Source organism: Phaethon aethereus, assembly GCF_964289735.1.
Source record: "Phaethon aethereus genome assembly, chromosome: 1".
NCBI classification, from domain to species: Eukaryota; Metazoa; Chordata; class Aves; order Phaethontiformes; family Phaethontidae; genus Phaethon; species Phaethon aethereus.
In genome coordinates this window covers 95,342,251-95,358,826 of record NC_138575.1, presented here as the reverse complement: position 1 = coordinate 95,358,826, position 16,576 = coordinate 95,342,251, and the positions used below count along the sequence as shown (strand labels likewise).

At 39.4% G+C, this 16,576-nt stretch overlaps 2 protein-coding genes across 2 annotated transcripts in view; both read left to right on the top strand.

Annotated features, from left to right (window-relative positions):
• CMSS1 (cms1 ribosomal small subunit homolog) overlaps positions 1-5,551 on the top strand; it is a gene marked incomplete at both ends in the record, with an annotated part of 32,762 nt that extends 27,211 nt beyond the window's left edge. The window contains 3 exons of the mRNA XM_082000188.1: positions 349-436; positions 2,061-2,149; positions 5,468-5,551. Coding sequence (XP_081856314.1) covers positions 349-436; positions 2,061-2,149; positions 5,468-5,551 — 261 coding nt within the window. The remainder of the gene's footprint in view (positions 1-348; positions 437-2,060; positions 2,150-5,467) is intronic.
• A 1,353-nt stretch (positions 5,552-6,904) lies between these two features.
• On the top strand, positions 6,905-15,762 carry LOC309416833 (cell cycle control protein 50C-like; the record flags this gene model as incomplete). Its single annotated transcript, XM_082014203.1, has 7 exons — positions 6,905-7,117; positions 7,962-8,072; positions 9,354-9,455; positions 10,838-10,928; positions 13,153-13,290; positions 14,280-14,489; positions 15,575-15,762. The coding sequence occupies 7 exons, from the start codon at positions 6,905-6,907 to the stop codon at positions 15,760-15,762; spliced, it is 1,053 nt and encodes a 350-aa protein (XP_081870329.1).
• Positions 15,763-16,576: the final 814 nt, after the last annotated feature.

Genomic DNA, 16,576 nt, shown 5'->3' with positions numbered 1-16,576 from the left:
ATTCGACTTTGCCTGTTCTCCAGAGATTTCCAGAAAATGTGTTTAAATGCTGAAGGAAGCATACTGTTCTCACCTCCAGAAATAGTTGGTGCAATAGCAGATTTTCGAAGTTGAAGTTGAAAGTTTACTAAATCTCTAGAGAAGTGTGGTGCCCAGCTGTCTCTTATATTTCTTAAATTTTCTCCCAGATATATCAGTTTGACTGTTTGAAAGGTGCATAGCATTTGTTATTTTATGGTATTCTAGAAAGAGGTATTAGGTGATCTTGAATTGATTTCCAGCTCTTTGAGAAGAAATTATAAAACAATCATGGTTTTACTTTGATTTATCTTTCTGTCTTCAAATTAGATAAAAGAACAGATCAGTATGTTGGAGAAGGGCGTGTTCCACATTGGGGTTGGAACTCCTGGGAGAGTAAAAGCGCTAGTGGAGCAAGGTAGGAGAACAAGGAGGGTTTTCTCCGTAAGTATCTAACCATATGGTCTCATGAGAAGTGAGACTTAATTGTTTTTGAAGCTTTTAGGTTGATGTGAGTCTGTGTATTTGGGTACTAAGCTGCACAGTTTTGTTTCTCCACTTCTACTGTGTCAGTCAAAATGAGGTCAAGATTCTAGTAGTTGGTTTTTTTTATCACTTTAAGCTGGCGTAAATCAGTATTACCAGAGAAAGGCAGAGGAGTACTCCCCGCCCGTCAGTGAGTGCCCACTTATTCCCCCTTCCTGCTTCTTGTGCTAGCCAAAGAGTCTGTTTGTCAGGTCAGTGAACTGATCCCAATCAGAACCAATACCAGTTAAAACAAAACCAGTGTGCACACAAAATCAGGTAATGAGCATGCAGAGGTGGGGTACTTCCTCTTTTGGCAGGAATACTGATTTATGCTGACTTGAAAGTGATTGCAAAACCATGATGTAAGGATTAAAGCTCCAGGAAACCAAACACTGCAAGTAAATCAAAAGGAAATAATGGCAGAAATCACTGTATCATATGTCACTTTGAGTTCAGCGTAAACTTTTTTGAGGGGTGGACGAAAGATGTGCTTGCTGATTTGATTTTATTTCTGATTTGCTGTAACAAAATCAGTTATTCTGTATAAATCTCCTTTTCTCTTCCCAAATTTTGAGTACTTCTACTTACTCAATAGGCATTATGTACATAAAGAAAAACAAACAACAAAATGGCAAGATGATAAGGTGATTCTTTCCATTCCTCTTTCTAAAGACTGTCTTGCTTCGACTGTGGTTCCTTGATCAGGGACTCGCTGTGGATTGGAACTGTACTGCTCCTTCCAAAAGGGTACAGGAATAGCATAATTTTGTGGCTTCCTGTGCCCTCCACCAACATTAAATCGTTACTGCTCAGCACATCAGCACATTGCCATGTTAGGTGGAGGCAGCCTATAGCAGGGACACAAGGTGTATCATCTTATCCTAAGGTCTAGTCCTTTTTTGACACTTGAGTGTTGCAGTGCCAGGTCACTGGACAATGGACACGAGTCAAAACTGCTATGAAACATTGTAGGCAATGTGTAGAAGGCTAGGGAGAAATAAGCAAACAGCTGGAGGATGAGTTCAGAAAAGACCTTTTTCTTCTTTCACCATCATTTATTTGAAGGATAAAGGAATTCTTCAGCAGCACCACTGACTCACATTCACATAGCACCCAGTCCTGTAAATTGCTAAATACTGTCAGTTCCCATTAACAGTTTTCAAGCTAGGGTCCTTGTAACTTAACAGCTCTTCATCAGCTGTGGAAATTCAACTCCTGTGGTTTCATCAAGAGGAAGCTTGAGGAATTATTTTCTGGCAGGATGTTAGCTCTTGACAAGCCTGGCAACAGTAGTTGTTCTGCTTTTGTGTTTATCTTCGAAAAAGGCATGGGATTATGTGGTTAAGGGGGTTTGAAGTGTCACTGCCTTAGTTTTCCAGCCGGCAAATGTAGCACTTAAGCGTTCAAAGATTAGTTTCCTTGGGACCAGACAGCAAAAGATGTAAAAGCCAAAAATCATTTTGATAAGCATATGTCATATTATCTTGGTAGTAAAATTTATATTGCCTTTTTAGATGGCCTGTGCTTGAACTCCACCAAATATATGATCCTCGATTGGAACTGGAGAGATCAGAAACTAAGGAGGATGATGGATATCCCTGAGGTATTGCATAAGCACACATATATTTTATAGTCTGTGTATTTATTACTTTTGATTCTCGTGCCCAGATCTTGGTCAGTAAGGTTTTCTTTCTGTAAAGCTGGCTTCAGTGGTCTAGAAACACAAAGTCGTCGCAATTTAACTGGTAAGTCTGTACTCTCAGGTCTCAAAATTGCCTCCTGAGGAAGATTTTTACTTTTTTGTTGCAAGTCACAGCTGTGACTTCTATGGTTTGCTATGAATTTCTCCTGTTTATGCTAGATGGTTGTTCTACCTGTTCCCAGGAAGTTCTCTCAGTAAGAGGACTTTGTGCAAAAGCTTCCTCAAAAACTAAACAAAACTTTGGAGAAGCGTTTATTTGTCTCCATCTGAGAGTAAGATAACTTCTTGTAAGTAAATCTACAAACTATGTAGAGCCACCCATCATTTGTAGACTCCTTTTAAGATAAGTCCCCATTCTTTTCAATTGTGTAATCTAGCTTTCACATTTATTGCTGTGACAAGATATGTTTACCATATGCTCTGGGGCATCAGCTGGTATCTAGCCAGCAGAAAGGGAAGGAGGCAGATTCTTCCATCAGTCATTGTTATAAAGCTCGCAATTTTCTGCACAGTGTTTCCATTTTTTTGCACATTTAGAACAGGCTGATATGCAGAATCTCCAGGGAAAAAGGACTTTTTTGCACATAGACATTAAGCTGTTTCACAAGTGAAACAAATTATCAGTTGTTAATCCTTCTCTACATTTCTCTAAGTGTTTAATGTGCTGTATTTTACAGTCCCACATACACAAAGATACATGTCCCTAATAATCTTGGATAAAGCGCCCCGCAAAAAAATACATTGCAGAAAGGAAGTAGCAAAAAAGCCAGCTTTGCTTTTCGAGGCAAGGAGGCTCCCTCTTGTGGTAAATACATAAAGCTTTTTTGTATGGTGCTTGCGCTTACCTGTAAGTTTTGGTTTTTTAAGAACAGAGAACACAAATTCACAGATACAGCAATACAAAAGGTGCTGGTTGCAGTGGGATGGATTTTTTTTAAGTCAGCTGAATTAAATATACATACAGTAGACTATAGGTGATCCACCTCAAAAAATTGAAGATTATGTTGCTACTATTTGATTTTGGGCTATTGCAAACCTGAACTATCCCTTTCAGCTCCCTGCATGTCTGTGTAGGAATACAGGCCAAAAATCATGACTCCAAATGTATTTTATTAAGGCAAAATCTTAAGGCTATCTTAACATTAAAATGTTAAGGCTTAGTTCAAGTTAAGAAAGACTGTTACACCTTCATATATAGTGTTAGCATAAGGAATAGATATTTATGTCTGACTACAGAATAGCGAATACGTGATTACAGAAAAGTCTTCAAACCTGCACTTCACTCAGGTAACACAACATACAGCAAGGTTTTTGACATTTTGAGCAATATAAGTGGAATATGTTGCAGGTATTTATACTGCTGCAGACATCAGGCAGATTTCTGAAAGTTATTTGTAGGAAATGTCAGTAATAAAAGATAACCAAATCATGTTTTTGAGATAAGGCATCTTAACACAATAGAAACCAATGGGATGTTTTGGCAACTTGCAGACTTGACATATAGAATACAGTCTTAGTGAGCAGAGGATCTTACTTTCCTTGTATAAAAATTGTCAAATACATGCTAAGAATAGTTATAAGTTTTCTCAAAGAAGAAAGAAATTACAGTACTGAAAACATAATTTAGAGAATTGGCAGTTAGATGTACTAATTTCTTTCATCCCATATTAGCTGTGGAGCAAAACTGTACCCTTAAAATTGGAAATGTGGCATGCTGACCCATTTTCAGTACAAACGTCAAATGCCAGTAATTTCTTTGCGTATTTAAGGTGCTGTATTGCTAAATTTCATCTTAATTACACCAGGAAGCAAGAACAGCTGGAAGCACGTTTCCATTCTACTTGCTGGTTTTGTACTCACCTGATATTAAGTGGAGAGTCTTGTACACAGTGGTATATTCTGATAAATATATGAATTTAAAAACACGTGAATCTTCCCACATGACAATCCTGTATCCCATCATATCCACATAATGGACAGTGCCCTGATCCAGTGCTCTTTCAGTTACCTCAACATCTGATTAGTTAATGCTATTGGATTTTTTTCTCTGTTTCTGTGTCTCCTGCTTCATTCATCCCAAACAGTGGAGAGAAGAAAATAAAAAGAAAGCTCACAAAGAACCCAGAGATGGGGTGAATTAATTTACCAGGCTCTGTCTTGGCACGCTGGAGTTACACCAAAGTGTAAAGGTTTAAATAAAAATTGATTGTATGCTTTCTGATCTGACCAAAGGACAAGCTTCCCACTTTGAAAGCTTTGTATGTACAGGTTGATGGCAATAGGGAGCTGTCTCATCTCCTCAAATTACTTGTTTATAAGATTCAAATGGAGTTTTTTCAACAAAACACAATATTGTATTGTCTGCAAACAATACAAACACTGAGCCTTGAGTAAGTTTGAAAATACAGAAAGTTTTAAGTTTCAGGCTTCATGAAAGTAAACAGGTTTGTAAGAAATGGAGTTGTGATAGAAAGACAACTGTTTTCACCTTCACATAGCACATCCAGTGTGGAATAGAGACTTGTCAGACTTTCTCACGCCATTTATTCTTGTATGAAGTGGAGTCACAGAAGGATATAATACTGAGAGAAAACTTGCAAATAAGTTATTAGTAAGTGGGAAGAGGGAGCTATAAGGAGACTCTGGACTAACCATGATGATAGAGGATCTTGTGTTCCTGCTGAAATATGTAGTCAATATTTACTCTCAAGTATATTTGTCTTTTAGCTTTAGATAAGCAATAAGCTACAGCCATATCCGTGCTATAAACCAAAGTACTTTGCATGCAGCACATGTAGACCTGACCTTCATGCTCACTTTCATTCAGGTGTGTCAGACACAGACAACGTTGTGGCTGTCGCAGTGCAGTACTACTCTTGGGCCACTTGATACCGGCTGATATTCTGGAAAGTCCCGTAGGGAGTTTGCAGCCCAGGATGGACCTCTTGCTGTGGCATGCTTTATTAACTCTATTCCAGTGACAACTTTTCTGTAGCCATGTTAGATGGGACTTGATGAGACAGAGTTGTACTTTCAGATTGCAGAGCAAATGCTAGATATTTTACAAAATGGAAATACTCTAGAGCTCACAACCTTGTATGGGAACCTCTTCTTTAATTTCTAGTCCTATAGTAAGGTGCCTGAGTAAATAAATAATGGTATTTAGCCAAAGGATTATCAGTAACTTTTGATGCTTTCTTTGATTTTTATTTTCTTCAGATAAAGAAAGAAACAATTGACCTACTGGAGATGAGTATTATAAAACTGTGCAGAGAGGGGTCTGTGAAGCTGGGACTCTTTTAATGGTTTTACCAACAAGGAAGTAATTTGCAGCTGCATTTTACTCTTATCCTGTCTGCAACTGGCAAGTGATTCACAGGTGGTGGAATCAAGAATTTCGACTTTTTTGAGGTCTATCAATACAGAAAGAATGCACATTGCAGCTTTTTCTGAGTTTCCTTTTCTTTTAATAATAAAACTGAAGTTTTGTTTGTAGTTTTGTTATCATTTTTATTGTGGGCAGTAATGTGATACTGAAATTAGAGTTACATTGCATTCACCTGCTAGATTTACTACTGCATGTCATTTTAGGACTTTGAAGATGAGCAAACTTGGGTGTGAAAATCTTTGTACAACTGAATTCTTTGTTACCTCCCTCTGCTGTCCCAAAGGAGACATTTAGTTCTCTCACAAGAGTGGTAATCTAGTTCTTGCCTTCAAGAGTCTTTAAAAATGTTGTATGAAATTCAGTAATTTGTCAAAAAGGTATTTTTCACCTATTTGTTCTAAAGCTGGCCAAATGCTATTTTTTGCTATTACATGATACATTATCTGTATATTGAGACTTTATTTTGGTTAACTTGTTGAAGTGTGCAAAAATTTTCTTCTGTTTGTCCATTTAAATTAAAAGGAGATGATCTCTGGGTGATTCTTTTGTCATTGTGGGTAGTAGGGAATGGATGGATTTTTTTCAGAGGACAAGATGAATAGAGGCAAGCAAATCATCAGCATCTTGAAAAGGCATTGATCCAAATCAGACATTCTGAGAACAAGTTACCCTTTTGTGATAAAGAACACGTAACCTTTTTGCAACCTTAAATTGCATCTGAATCAATAGCAATGAATGTAGTTAAGTTAAGAAAATTGATTTGGTCTTCCCAAGCAATGTTTTCTGTCCAGTGCTGTCTCAGCACCTGCAGTCTTCCCCAGTGGCATCCAGTGCAATGGGAGCAGAGCTCCTTTCATTGTACGCCATGCCTGTTAGCTGGGCAGCTACGGAAGTGAAGGAAGAAGAAATAATGCATCTGAGATTACACAAAAATTCCAGTATAGCTGGCAGTATCCCTGCAAATGAGTAAGACACAACAAATCTTACTGAATTGTGGGGCAGTAAAAAACATATATTTCAGCTTTTCCAGGAAGCAAGAGCTGGACACCCTGACCAAAGTACACAATCATTTCATTGGTATAAGCTGATCATGGGGATGCAGGCACAAATGTAGAAAATGAGGAAGAGAGAGATCTAGTTAATAAGTAATTCCTGGCCATAATGCAGGTTTGAACAAACAAGTACAGTCTCCCAGCGTTAAGGACAGTATCTCAGCTTAACCACTCTCCAGCACAAGTATATTACTCCTTCCTCTTACCAAGAACAAAATGAAAAACGAGACAAGTTTTCTTCCACAAGAAGGAGAGGCGCGTCCTTCCAGATGTCCAGATAACAGTGCATTCAAACAACAGAAGCTACCAGCTTGGAAGCCCCAGCTTACCATTGCAACTGTGCTCTCCAGCTTCTTTTTCACAGGCGCATTCTGCCTTTCTGTGGGAGTCTGCCTCATACTGTCTGCAAACAGTGTCAGAGAAATACAGGTTTGTCTGGGGGTGGTGTTCTTAGATATTCTACGAAAAAGAAACTGGGCTACGTTTGGAGGGAAAAGGCTTGGAATTTTTGCTTCTGGATAAAGATGTTAGCAATGGCTTCATGCCTTGGACAGTGTGTCTAGCAGCCAGTATTCTGGTGAAAATCCTCAGAGATAGTTGGTCACCGATAAAACCCGAGCACTGGGTAGTTAACTGGGTGGTAATACCTGAAATATGGGTGGTAATTACTGCCACTGGCTAGTAATATCTGGAATGTTGTCATTATTTCCTGGGATTTTGAAGGGAAATAAACCAACCCCTTTGATAGTGTTTCATACTGGAAGAACATACATGTTTGCGGGGGCAAAATCTTAAAATGCAGGGAGCCCTGATGTTTAAATGCCTCCTGGAGACAAGGTTGGTTAGATGTGTGGTGATGTTAACAGGCTCCTGGTTAGAGCCAGTGCACAGCACTACGTCTAGGCTGTTCAAGAGGCATGGGCCATAATGCGTGTGGGGGTTTGTCAAGCATTACTTAGTGAGCCAGAGCAAGCTGCAAAAGTGTTCTTCACTCAGCAGCCTTTGCCAAGGAGCAGATGTGTTCTGCTCCTTCAGCAGACTGTACTGCAACAGTCATCAAAAGGCTCTAAAACAGCTTTAAAGTAGGGTTGAAATTTGTGGATGTTCATTGAGACCAAGTGGTGGTTCTCTGCCTCTGTCGAATTTTAAAAATGTTTTTGGAAGTCCAGAGTCACTTAGAACTGCTCTGAGAAGTCTTGCAGCTAAAATACTAACCCTCTCCTGTGTGCATATCCTTTATTGCAATATCTTTCTTTGTTCACTTCTCTGACAGATTGATTATTCAGACAAATGCTCAGATTGTTCAAAACTCCGTGAAAATTCCTCTAATTGGAATAAGGAATGCCACTGTTCTGTTAATTTCTCATTAAAGGAAGAAATATTGGTAAGTGGATGCTAGAAACCAACTCGAGTTGCTTAGTATTTCCTGTTACTTCTATCCCTGTATGATAAAATACAGTAATTCTGCTCTGTAGAGCTCCTGACTAAATTTTCATTGTACTTTTTAAAAACATGAAATACTCAAAATTGTACACTTTTGCCTTTGCTATTCATTTTGGTACATGGTAAAAATAATCAAGATCAGGCTACCTCTGTCCTTGGTTGAGAGATGTTTCAAGGAGAAGATGGGGATGGAGGAAATGGTGTTTAATTGTGGAGGTGACTTCTCGCTGTACCTCTCTCTTTGAGTCATTAGCAAACCCTTGCCCGTGGCCTGGGGTTAGTTGTTACTGCACTGCTAAGCTGTCAAATGAGAAGGAAATCTGAAGCTCTGACCACTTGTCATAAGTAAACCCCCCTAGTCTTTTCTACAAGGGTTATGCTGTTAATCCCCAAAGTCCTTGAAATAATCAAGTCTAGCAATGTCATTCTGCAGTTTCAGTTCAGAACAGTATCCTTCATTTCCTGTCCTAAACTACTGTTTAGGGTTGTGTTGCTGAGACTGCTAAAATGCTTCTTGTTCAGCCAAAGAGATCTTATGCTTGGTACTGCATAAATGATCCCTTAAAATTACAGTGCAATTTAAATTATAAAGTCACTTTAGGGTTCTTCAGTATTTAAGAGGCTGTTAAAATACTCTGTAATTCTTCAGATTACAGTGACGTTTGAGATGCGAAATTTATTTAACTGAATAATGTTTTTTTAATAGTTTAATAATCCTTTTTCTTCCTTATATTTGCCTGCTTAGCATTCTCCTTTTAATTACAGGACTAAACTTTCCAAAGGGTTCCAGTAATTTGTGAGAGGCAGCCTTATTTTTCAAAAAAGATGAAGGAATTAAGAACTAATGGGTAGTTTTTGAAGGTTTTTTGTACACCTTCTTTTTATGGAAAATGAGTGTCTGTCTCCACAAAATTATTCATAGTCATTGCAGGTTCATGGCCAGCCATGCCATGTTGAGTAAAATAATAATCAGGCATTTTTATTTTAGGTTTCATTTTTTGATTTAAAGTATGTTTAATTCTGTGCCAAAATACTAAAACTTTAAGTTGCAGTAAAGACTAGATTCTAGCCAATGTCTGCTGAAGTAATTGCTTAGAGTGTAGTTACCAACGCTTAAATATGAATTGAGTACTCTCTTCCCCTCTCTTTTTTAGAAAATAATAGGATTTCTCTTTGTCTACATGAACTCACCTTATTAAAGGGATTTATCCTTGAATTCTAGGGTGATGTTTTTATGTATTATGGCCTGCAAAACTTCTATCAAAACCACCGTCGATATGTGATATCAAGAAGTGACTCACAATTGTTGGGTCGAAATGTAAATGTAAGTTCTTTTCTTTGTATTATGGGATCGTCAGTATTTCCATCAGGTAGATCTTTGACCATATGGAGACCTAACTAGGCGCAACTCTAAGTGTGTTAAGATGGCTCTAGGGAATAAGAAGGTACAGATTTTCAGTGTTTTGTCTCTGCTTTTATGATTGTTAGGGCCATTATGTCTGATAGGTTAATAAGAGAGGAAGATTGAGGGGATAAATAAAAGATGTCAGTCCAGTATTGCAGTTCTCAAACCTGCACCTTGTAAGGATGCTGATTAAAAATACATTGTCTTTTTCAAATAAATGTACACAAAGTTTTTCCTTCTAGTGTTTTCAGTCATCTTAGCCAGAAATGTTTTAAGCTGTGCTTTTATTATAGGGTTAGGGAATTGAGTTACTCTTAAGTCTTTCATTTTGCCATCTGGCTTTGGAAGTGGACAAGGAGCAGGAAGAGGCTTATGGTGAAATAGGTGATCATGTAACTTTCTGAAGTATGCAACTTAGAGGCCTAAAGAGGAGGCTAGACAACATTACCTGCACCAGGCCTGCATAAGGAAATTGAAGAATGCAATCATTGCATTCAGTTTTTTACTTACAGATCTAATATGTGGGGGTTTTGGCTTAAAAGTAGCAGTTCTTAATATATACACAGTCCACACACTGTCCTCTACATAGAATGATTGTGCCATAATAATACTATAAAATGTTGCTTGTAACTCTCAAGGCATGTTCCCCATACATCTGCTTCTCCAGGTGTCCACTCAGCTTGTTTGCATCCAGGTGCAACCATTTGTGGCTTTTGGGCCAATCAGATCCACAGCTTATTAGAGTTATTTGAAAATGTTTCTGTGTTCAAACCTGAAGATTTATAGTTTCTCATTAACTGGTATAAGAGAGATGTGATAAATTTGAGATGGGCTTTTGTTTTTCATGCTGTGCCTTCATTCATCAAGATTTTCCCACACAGAACTGCAGTTACGTGGCTAACTGCATCTGCTGTTCTCCACCACTGAAACAGTCCAGGTCAAAATTAAAAAGAAGGAAAAATAAGATGTTCTAGGGTAAGGCAAGGCTTCACTGGAACTTTTTAAATTGTAGCTCTGTTACAATAGCAGATCCCCAAATGAGTTTTTGTAGCATAGAGTTTGCAAGTTCACAGCAGAATTTGGTGAAGACCTTAAGTTTATTTACTGTGATATGGAAGGTGTTCCTCAACTACAAACCCATTTATTTGGGTTTATCTCTAATGTGACAAAAAGGTACTTACTGGAGACTTAATTATTCAGTGGCTTTTCAAAAGAAGGAATGGGAGGAAAACATTAACACCAGCAAACCAAAACAACACCCCCAGCTTCTGTGCCTGATTGTTCTGTGACCTTGAATGCAGATTCAGAAGAGCTACTGCGTGCCTTTCACCACCTACCGAAATGGGACGTCCATGGCTCCGTGCGGTGCTATTGCCAACAGCATGTTCAATGGTAAGTAGGTACCTTCCACATCTGCCTTACTAATTTCCACTTGAAACTATTCTGTTACCCCAATCCGGCTGAGTCCTGATACTGCAAGTTCTCTGTCTTTCTCCCACAAAAGGTTTTGTTTGGCAGTGCTACTGTGATGAATATGGGGCTCTGCTTCCTACTGTTTAGTAACTGGCTACTCATTTTGAAACTAAGGAAGATTTTTCATTTGCTAATACCCTCTTCAGTGTGAATATACAACAGGACTGAGGAATTGAGTCCCTGGTGAAATAAGGAACGATGATACAACAGATTCCTTGCTAAAAACACATTCTTGTACAGTGATGAGAGAGCCCACATTCTGCCTTCCCACAGTGGTGTGCTTAGAAGGAGGTGCTATGTTCTTCACATTGGTTTGGACCTTTGGATCTATATGGCTGCATTTTGTTCTTTGAATGCTGGAAGCACACATAGTCTTACTCAGTTTGATCCCAGGTTTGATTTTGTTTATAGTGACCTAGTGGGTGTAATCTGCCTGTGAGTACATTTAGGCTGAAACCTAGAGGGCTCTTAGCCATGAACACTGGCAGATTTCAGAATGGATTCCTCTGGAAGGAAAGGAGACAAAAAACGTCTACTTTTCTCACGTAACCCATCCTTTTTGTCCACACACACCCGCTCCATTTTTTTTACCTGTTCCACGCAGCAGTGTTTGGCAATGCAGCAGTTGTTTTCAAGCAGCTGAGCCACCCATACCAGAAGACTTGTGAAGGGCAGCTGCATTCAGTAACTTCTAGATCCATTTGATTTTCATCTGCCTGCGCACCCACCTGCTCCTCTGGAAGTCTGATTTACTGGGCTGGGCTCAGACCTAGGCCAGCAGAGCTACCTGCATGCAGCCCACACTTCTGGAGCCCTGTCTGCGGGACAGAATGCTCCTGCAGAGAACTAGGGATAGTAAAATTTTAAAATGCTGAGGGTGAACCTCTTGTGTCTGCCTTGGCATCAGTCTTTAGTGCACAGTGTGATGAAATGTGCCAGCTGCTGGTGATATGGGGGAAGTGGGTGATGTCTGAATCCCCCCTCTGGTAGCTCCTTTCTGTGCCTCTGCTGTGAAAGAGGGTGCTTCCCATTCACTTTTGACAGTCTAGCTGGTTGTCTCATTGCTGTCTAGTCTTGTTTTGTGGAATGAGGCAGATGGCTGAGTTCCTGCCATGGGGTACGTTTTTAACCCAAGCTGCCAGGTAAGGGAGCAGGCAGACAAGCAGTTAAGCAGGCAGAGCTCAGAGAATATCAACTCCTGTTAATAAACCAGTGACAAACAGTTGGGGATGTAGTGGGGCACAGAATGATCACTTACTCAGGAGAGTGTGTCTGAGCCTTAAGGAGCTGTGTGAACACAGGTTTTGTAGCAGGATTAAAAAAAGTGTGTTTTCATGGATGCTCATGCAGTTGAGTTGTGTTTTTCATGTTTCCTAAAAAGCAGTCCCTCCCCATCTGTATCATCTAACTATCCCTGCCCATCGTCTCACTGGCTGCCTAGGTGTTTACATAGATGTTGATGAGACCTATGAGGTTTTTGCTTTATGTTAAACCAATCTAAGTAGGAAAATATAATGAATAAAAACAAGTGATTTTTGCCCAACGAAATGGGATGGCATGATTAAACACAATTTTAACTAAATGTTTTTGATTCAAGGAAGTGCTCATGTCCAAGTTGGGACAAAGTCTAATTAGCATAGAACTAAAGCAAAATTTTCTCAGAAGGATCATGGATTCCCTTGGTTGTGCGGTCACCTCTCTCCTGTTTCCTGAAAACACGTTCTATATAGCAAAGCAATGGGTTTAGGATAACTGTCAAAGAAATGCAAGGGAAAGCTGATTAGGAAACTAACTTCTGTAAGTAGCTAGAGAGCTCCAAAAATGATGTGCAAAAAAGTTAATCACAGAGGAGTTGATGGACATGAGATACTTGCCCATATTTCTACACAGGGGTTCAATAGGATTATCGGTAGGAGTATGTTCAGTCTTTAAAACTTCAGAAGTTCTAAGGTTCTGGAACCTTAATTCTGCTTGTGGACAGTACAGTGCTTTGTACACAGTCATGATGAAAACTTTTCCAGGATTTTTTTTTGTTTTCTATTTACTTGAAAGATGCTTCAATGTGACATTTTTTTGTTGGTCGAGCTGGCAATTAGAATGACTATCTTTTACTCAAACGTATTGCTTCTTGTATTCCCTGCAGATACTATTGATCTTTTTTACAATCTTAACTCATCTGTTATTCAAGTACCACTGCTGAAGAGTGGAAACAGTTGGTGGACAGATAAAAATGTGAAATTTCGCAATCCAAAATCATACAATCTCTCTTCTGCATTTGCAGGTAAGAATAATAGTTCCACTGGTATTCCTTATTTTTCAAAGACTTCCTTACCTCACCCGCCATATGTGAGGGTCTCCCACTCTGAGACAAATTGCCTTTGTGAGAGATACCTCTCCCAAAAATACCTCTCCCAAAAATACCTGTTGGAGAAACGGCTTTAGAGGGTAACTGAGAGCAGAAGCCAACATATCTCTTCCCCCTCCCCCCCCCCCCCCCCGAAATTGGGAGAAAGTGGTTTCGGAAGACTGAAGTTAGCCCACGTCAACACCATTCTGTATAGTTTCTTGTAATGCTTAATCTATCCAGAGAAGGCAAGGATGCAGTCACTGTCTTTTTTCCTATGGAAAACGTCTGTAAAGGACAATTGCATGTCATGTCTTTCCTTCTTCATGCCTTTGCAGATCCTTAGGCAGTTGTGAGATGAGTGAGGCTGCCATTGTCACTAGTTCTTTCAAATAGCTGTTTCCTTGTTATGGTTGATCTGTATTGACGTGGGACTAAAAGCTCCCTGTGCTGGATGCAATATGCAAGAGTTAATTATCTAAGTAGTTTTCATATGACAGATTCTAAATATCATAGGCTGTGCCATTAGACTGCAAAAAGGTGCTGTTCTGGTTGTACAGGGATAAATTAATGTATAAAAAGAAGGCAAGCTCCTCAATATACGAGCATGTTGCTTGCTGAAGAGGCAAGAATCCAGAATAAACAGTATTTTCATTTGTACAATTCACTTTTTTTTTCCTGTGCTTGATGTTTCTAATGTGTAGCAACCCTTGGGTACTGTTAAACTGTTCATTCGTGTGAAGGTGAGTGGAGATGCTTGGGTGAAAAGTGTTATCTGGCATATATAATTCTTCAATACTGAACAGTCTCTTGTGTCCCTTTCATATCTCATATTCTGTGTTGGTTGTGAGTAGGCCCAGAAGTTAGTCACCAACCACTGTTTTTACGAACATTATGTCTTTCCTGGTTTCTCTCTTTTTTATCAGGGACAGCAAGACCTCCTTACTGGCAGAAACCAGTATATCTGTTAGATGAGGAAGATGAAAGGAACAACGGTTATGTAAATGACGACTTCATCATCTGGATGCGAGTGTCAGCCTTTGCTACGTTCAGAAATCTTTACCGTCGTGTCAGACGGATAAGGCAGTTTGCGGATGGCCTCCCAGCAGGGAATTACACTTTTCATATTTCCTATAGTATCCTTCCATGTTATCCAAGACTGTTAGATAGTTACAAGGAGATGGAAGTGGATGGGATTTGTATAGCAAAATGGCAAAACACCCCAAGCTATACTATCATGAAAAGACCTAGTGTTGAGGGTGATGTGACAGTACAAGTGGATTTTCTTTAGCCCATGCAGATGGAGTTAAGACACATTACTCAAATGGCAGCACATGACTTTGGATTTGACTTCTGAGGGGGCTACTTTTGGCTGGAGACAGCACATGGGAGCTTTACACAAAGGGTAGAACTGAAGAGTGGGAACCTGAAGAGATGGTTGAAGATGTTGTTTTAGCTGAAATATTTAATAGTGGCCTAATCAGATGTGTAGACACCCTTACTGGGGTGCACAAAGTGCCAGAGGTATCCATGCCGTTGAGAGCTGTGTGGGATGCCTGTGTCAGCAGAGGCCTGTGGCAGATTTGGACCATGTGCTGATGGGAACTTTTGTGCTGGTGAAAATGCACTGTCACGCTGAACCGTGTTGACTAGAGTACTTGTTTTGTCAGCAGGAGTTATGTCAAGATGACTATAAATTTCTCTTCTCTCTCAGCTGGTAGAGCTAGGATTTTAAATGTTGTAGCACAGTTCTATTCTGAAAGCTTCCACATGAAAAGATGAAAGGTAAAATCAATATACCATTCTGGGTAGGCAACATACTAGGTAGAGGTGAGCGCTTCCTTTCAGCAAGAATAGGTGGAGTATTGTCATGGTAAGCTGTACAAAAGGCTCATTTTCAACTGAGTTTTCATAGCATATTAATGCAGTAGCAGTTACATAAATTATGAATCTAAAATTTATAATGTTAAAAAAAAAGTATTTTACATGTTCACACAAAGACTGTATCTAAAATAACTGGATTTCTTTGCACCAGCTGCTGCTGGGTTTTTGGACCCAGAAGAGTGAAGGCATCACAGATCAGTTAAAGGAATTTTTGCAGCAAATGCGGTTCTGCAGACTCTTTATGCCTTGGAAAGGTTTTTGAGCACTTACCGCTAATTTTTTTCCTCCTGGAAATAATGTAAACTTTGTTAGTGAAACCTTAACATCCTTCTATCAGATTTCCCCGTTACCAAATTCAAGGGGAGGAAGCATGTGATTCTTTCAACCGTGGTATGGAGCGGAGGAAGTAACCCATTTCTGGGAATTGCCTACGTGGTTTCTGGCACAGCAGCAACGCTGACAGGTTTTGTCATAACTGCCATCCACTTGAAACTCAGAAAAAAGAAAACATACTTTCAGAAGTAATGAGGTTCCCTGGCTTTCCCTGGAACAAAGGCAAAGGTATGCTGTGAACAAAGAACATGCAGCACAGACCTTTCACTCTTTCCCCAGAGCTCTGGATCTGTTTCAGTAAACAGAACTGGTGAACGTAAGCAAACCGAGGGGCAGTGCTATTCCATCATGCAAAACCATGAGGCTGCATTCTTGTGAATGTATGTGTACTCCTAAATTTGTTTCCTAGGAAACTTGTAGTGAGATGAGCTTCAAACGACAGATAGCATAGTGGGTTAGAATTGCAATGGCAAAGAAATCATATGGTACTAATGTCTGGCCAGAAGAGTCCATATTCACTTCTTACTCAGCCCCTAATTCAGACAATGTTTCTCTTGACTTAAATGGAGCTTTGGATGGGTAAAAAGTGAGGCCGTGATCCAACAAAAAGCCTGAGCAGGTAGAAGTTGGTGCTAAAATCTGTTTGTGGGCCACATGCATTGGCTGAATGGCTTGGCTTCGACTTCATATACCTTTTTCAGCTATCCTTGAAAAGCAACCAATCTAGCGCAGCAAATTCATAACAGTTTGATACTCAATTTATGATTGAATACAGGGCATTTTTTAGAAGTCTGGAGTTTGTTTCAACCAAATTTATTGGTTTTATCTAGGTACTGAGACTAACCAGCAAAGCTAGAGGGCATCAAAACACTGATGTACATTTTTTAAATTATGATGTACTAGAAAGCTTAAAATAAAAACTCCTTTAATGCTAAACATTTTAGCAGAAACATCTACCTAATATAACTACTAGGCCACAATTGCACTTCTACTTACCCCACCCTTC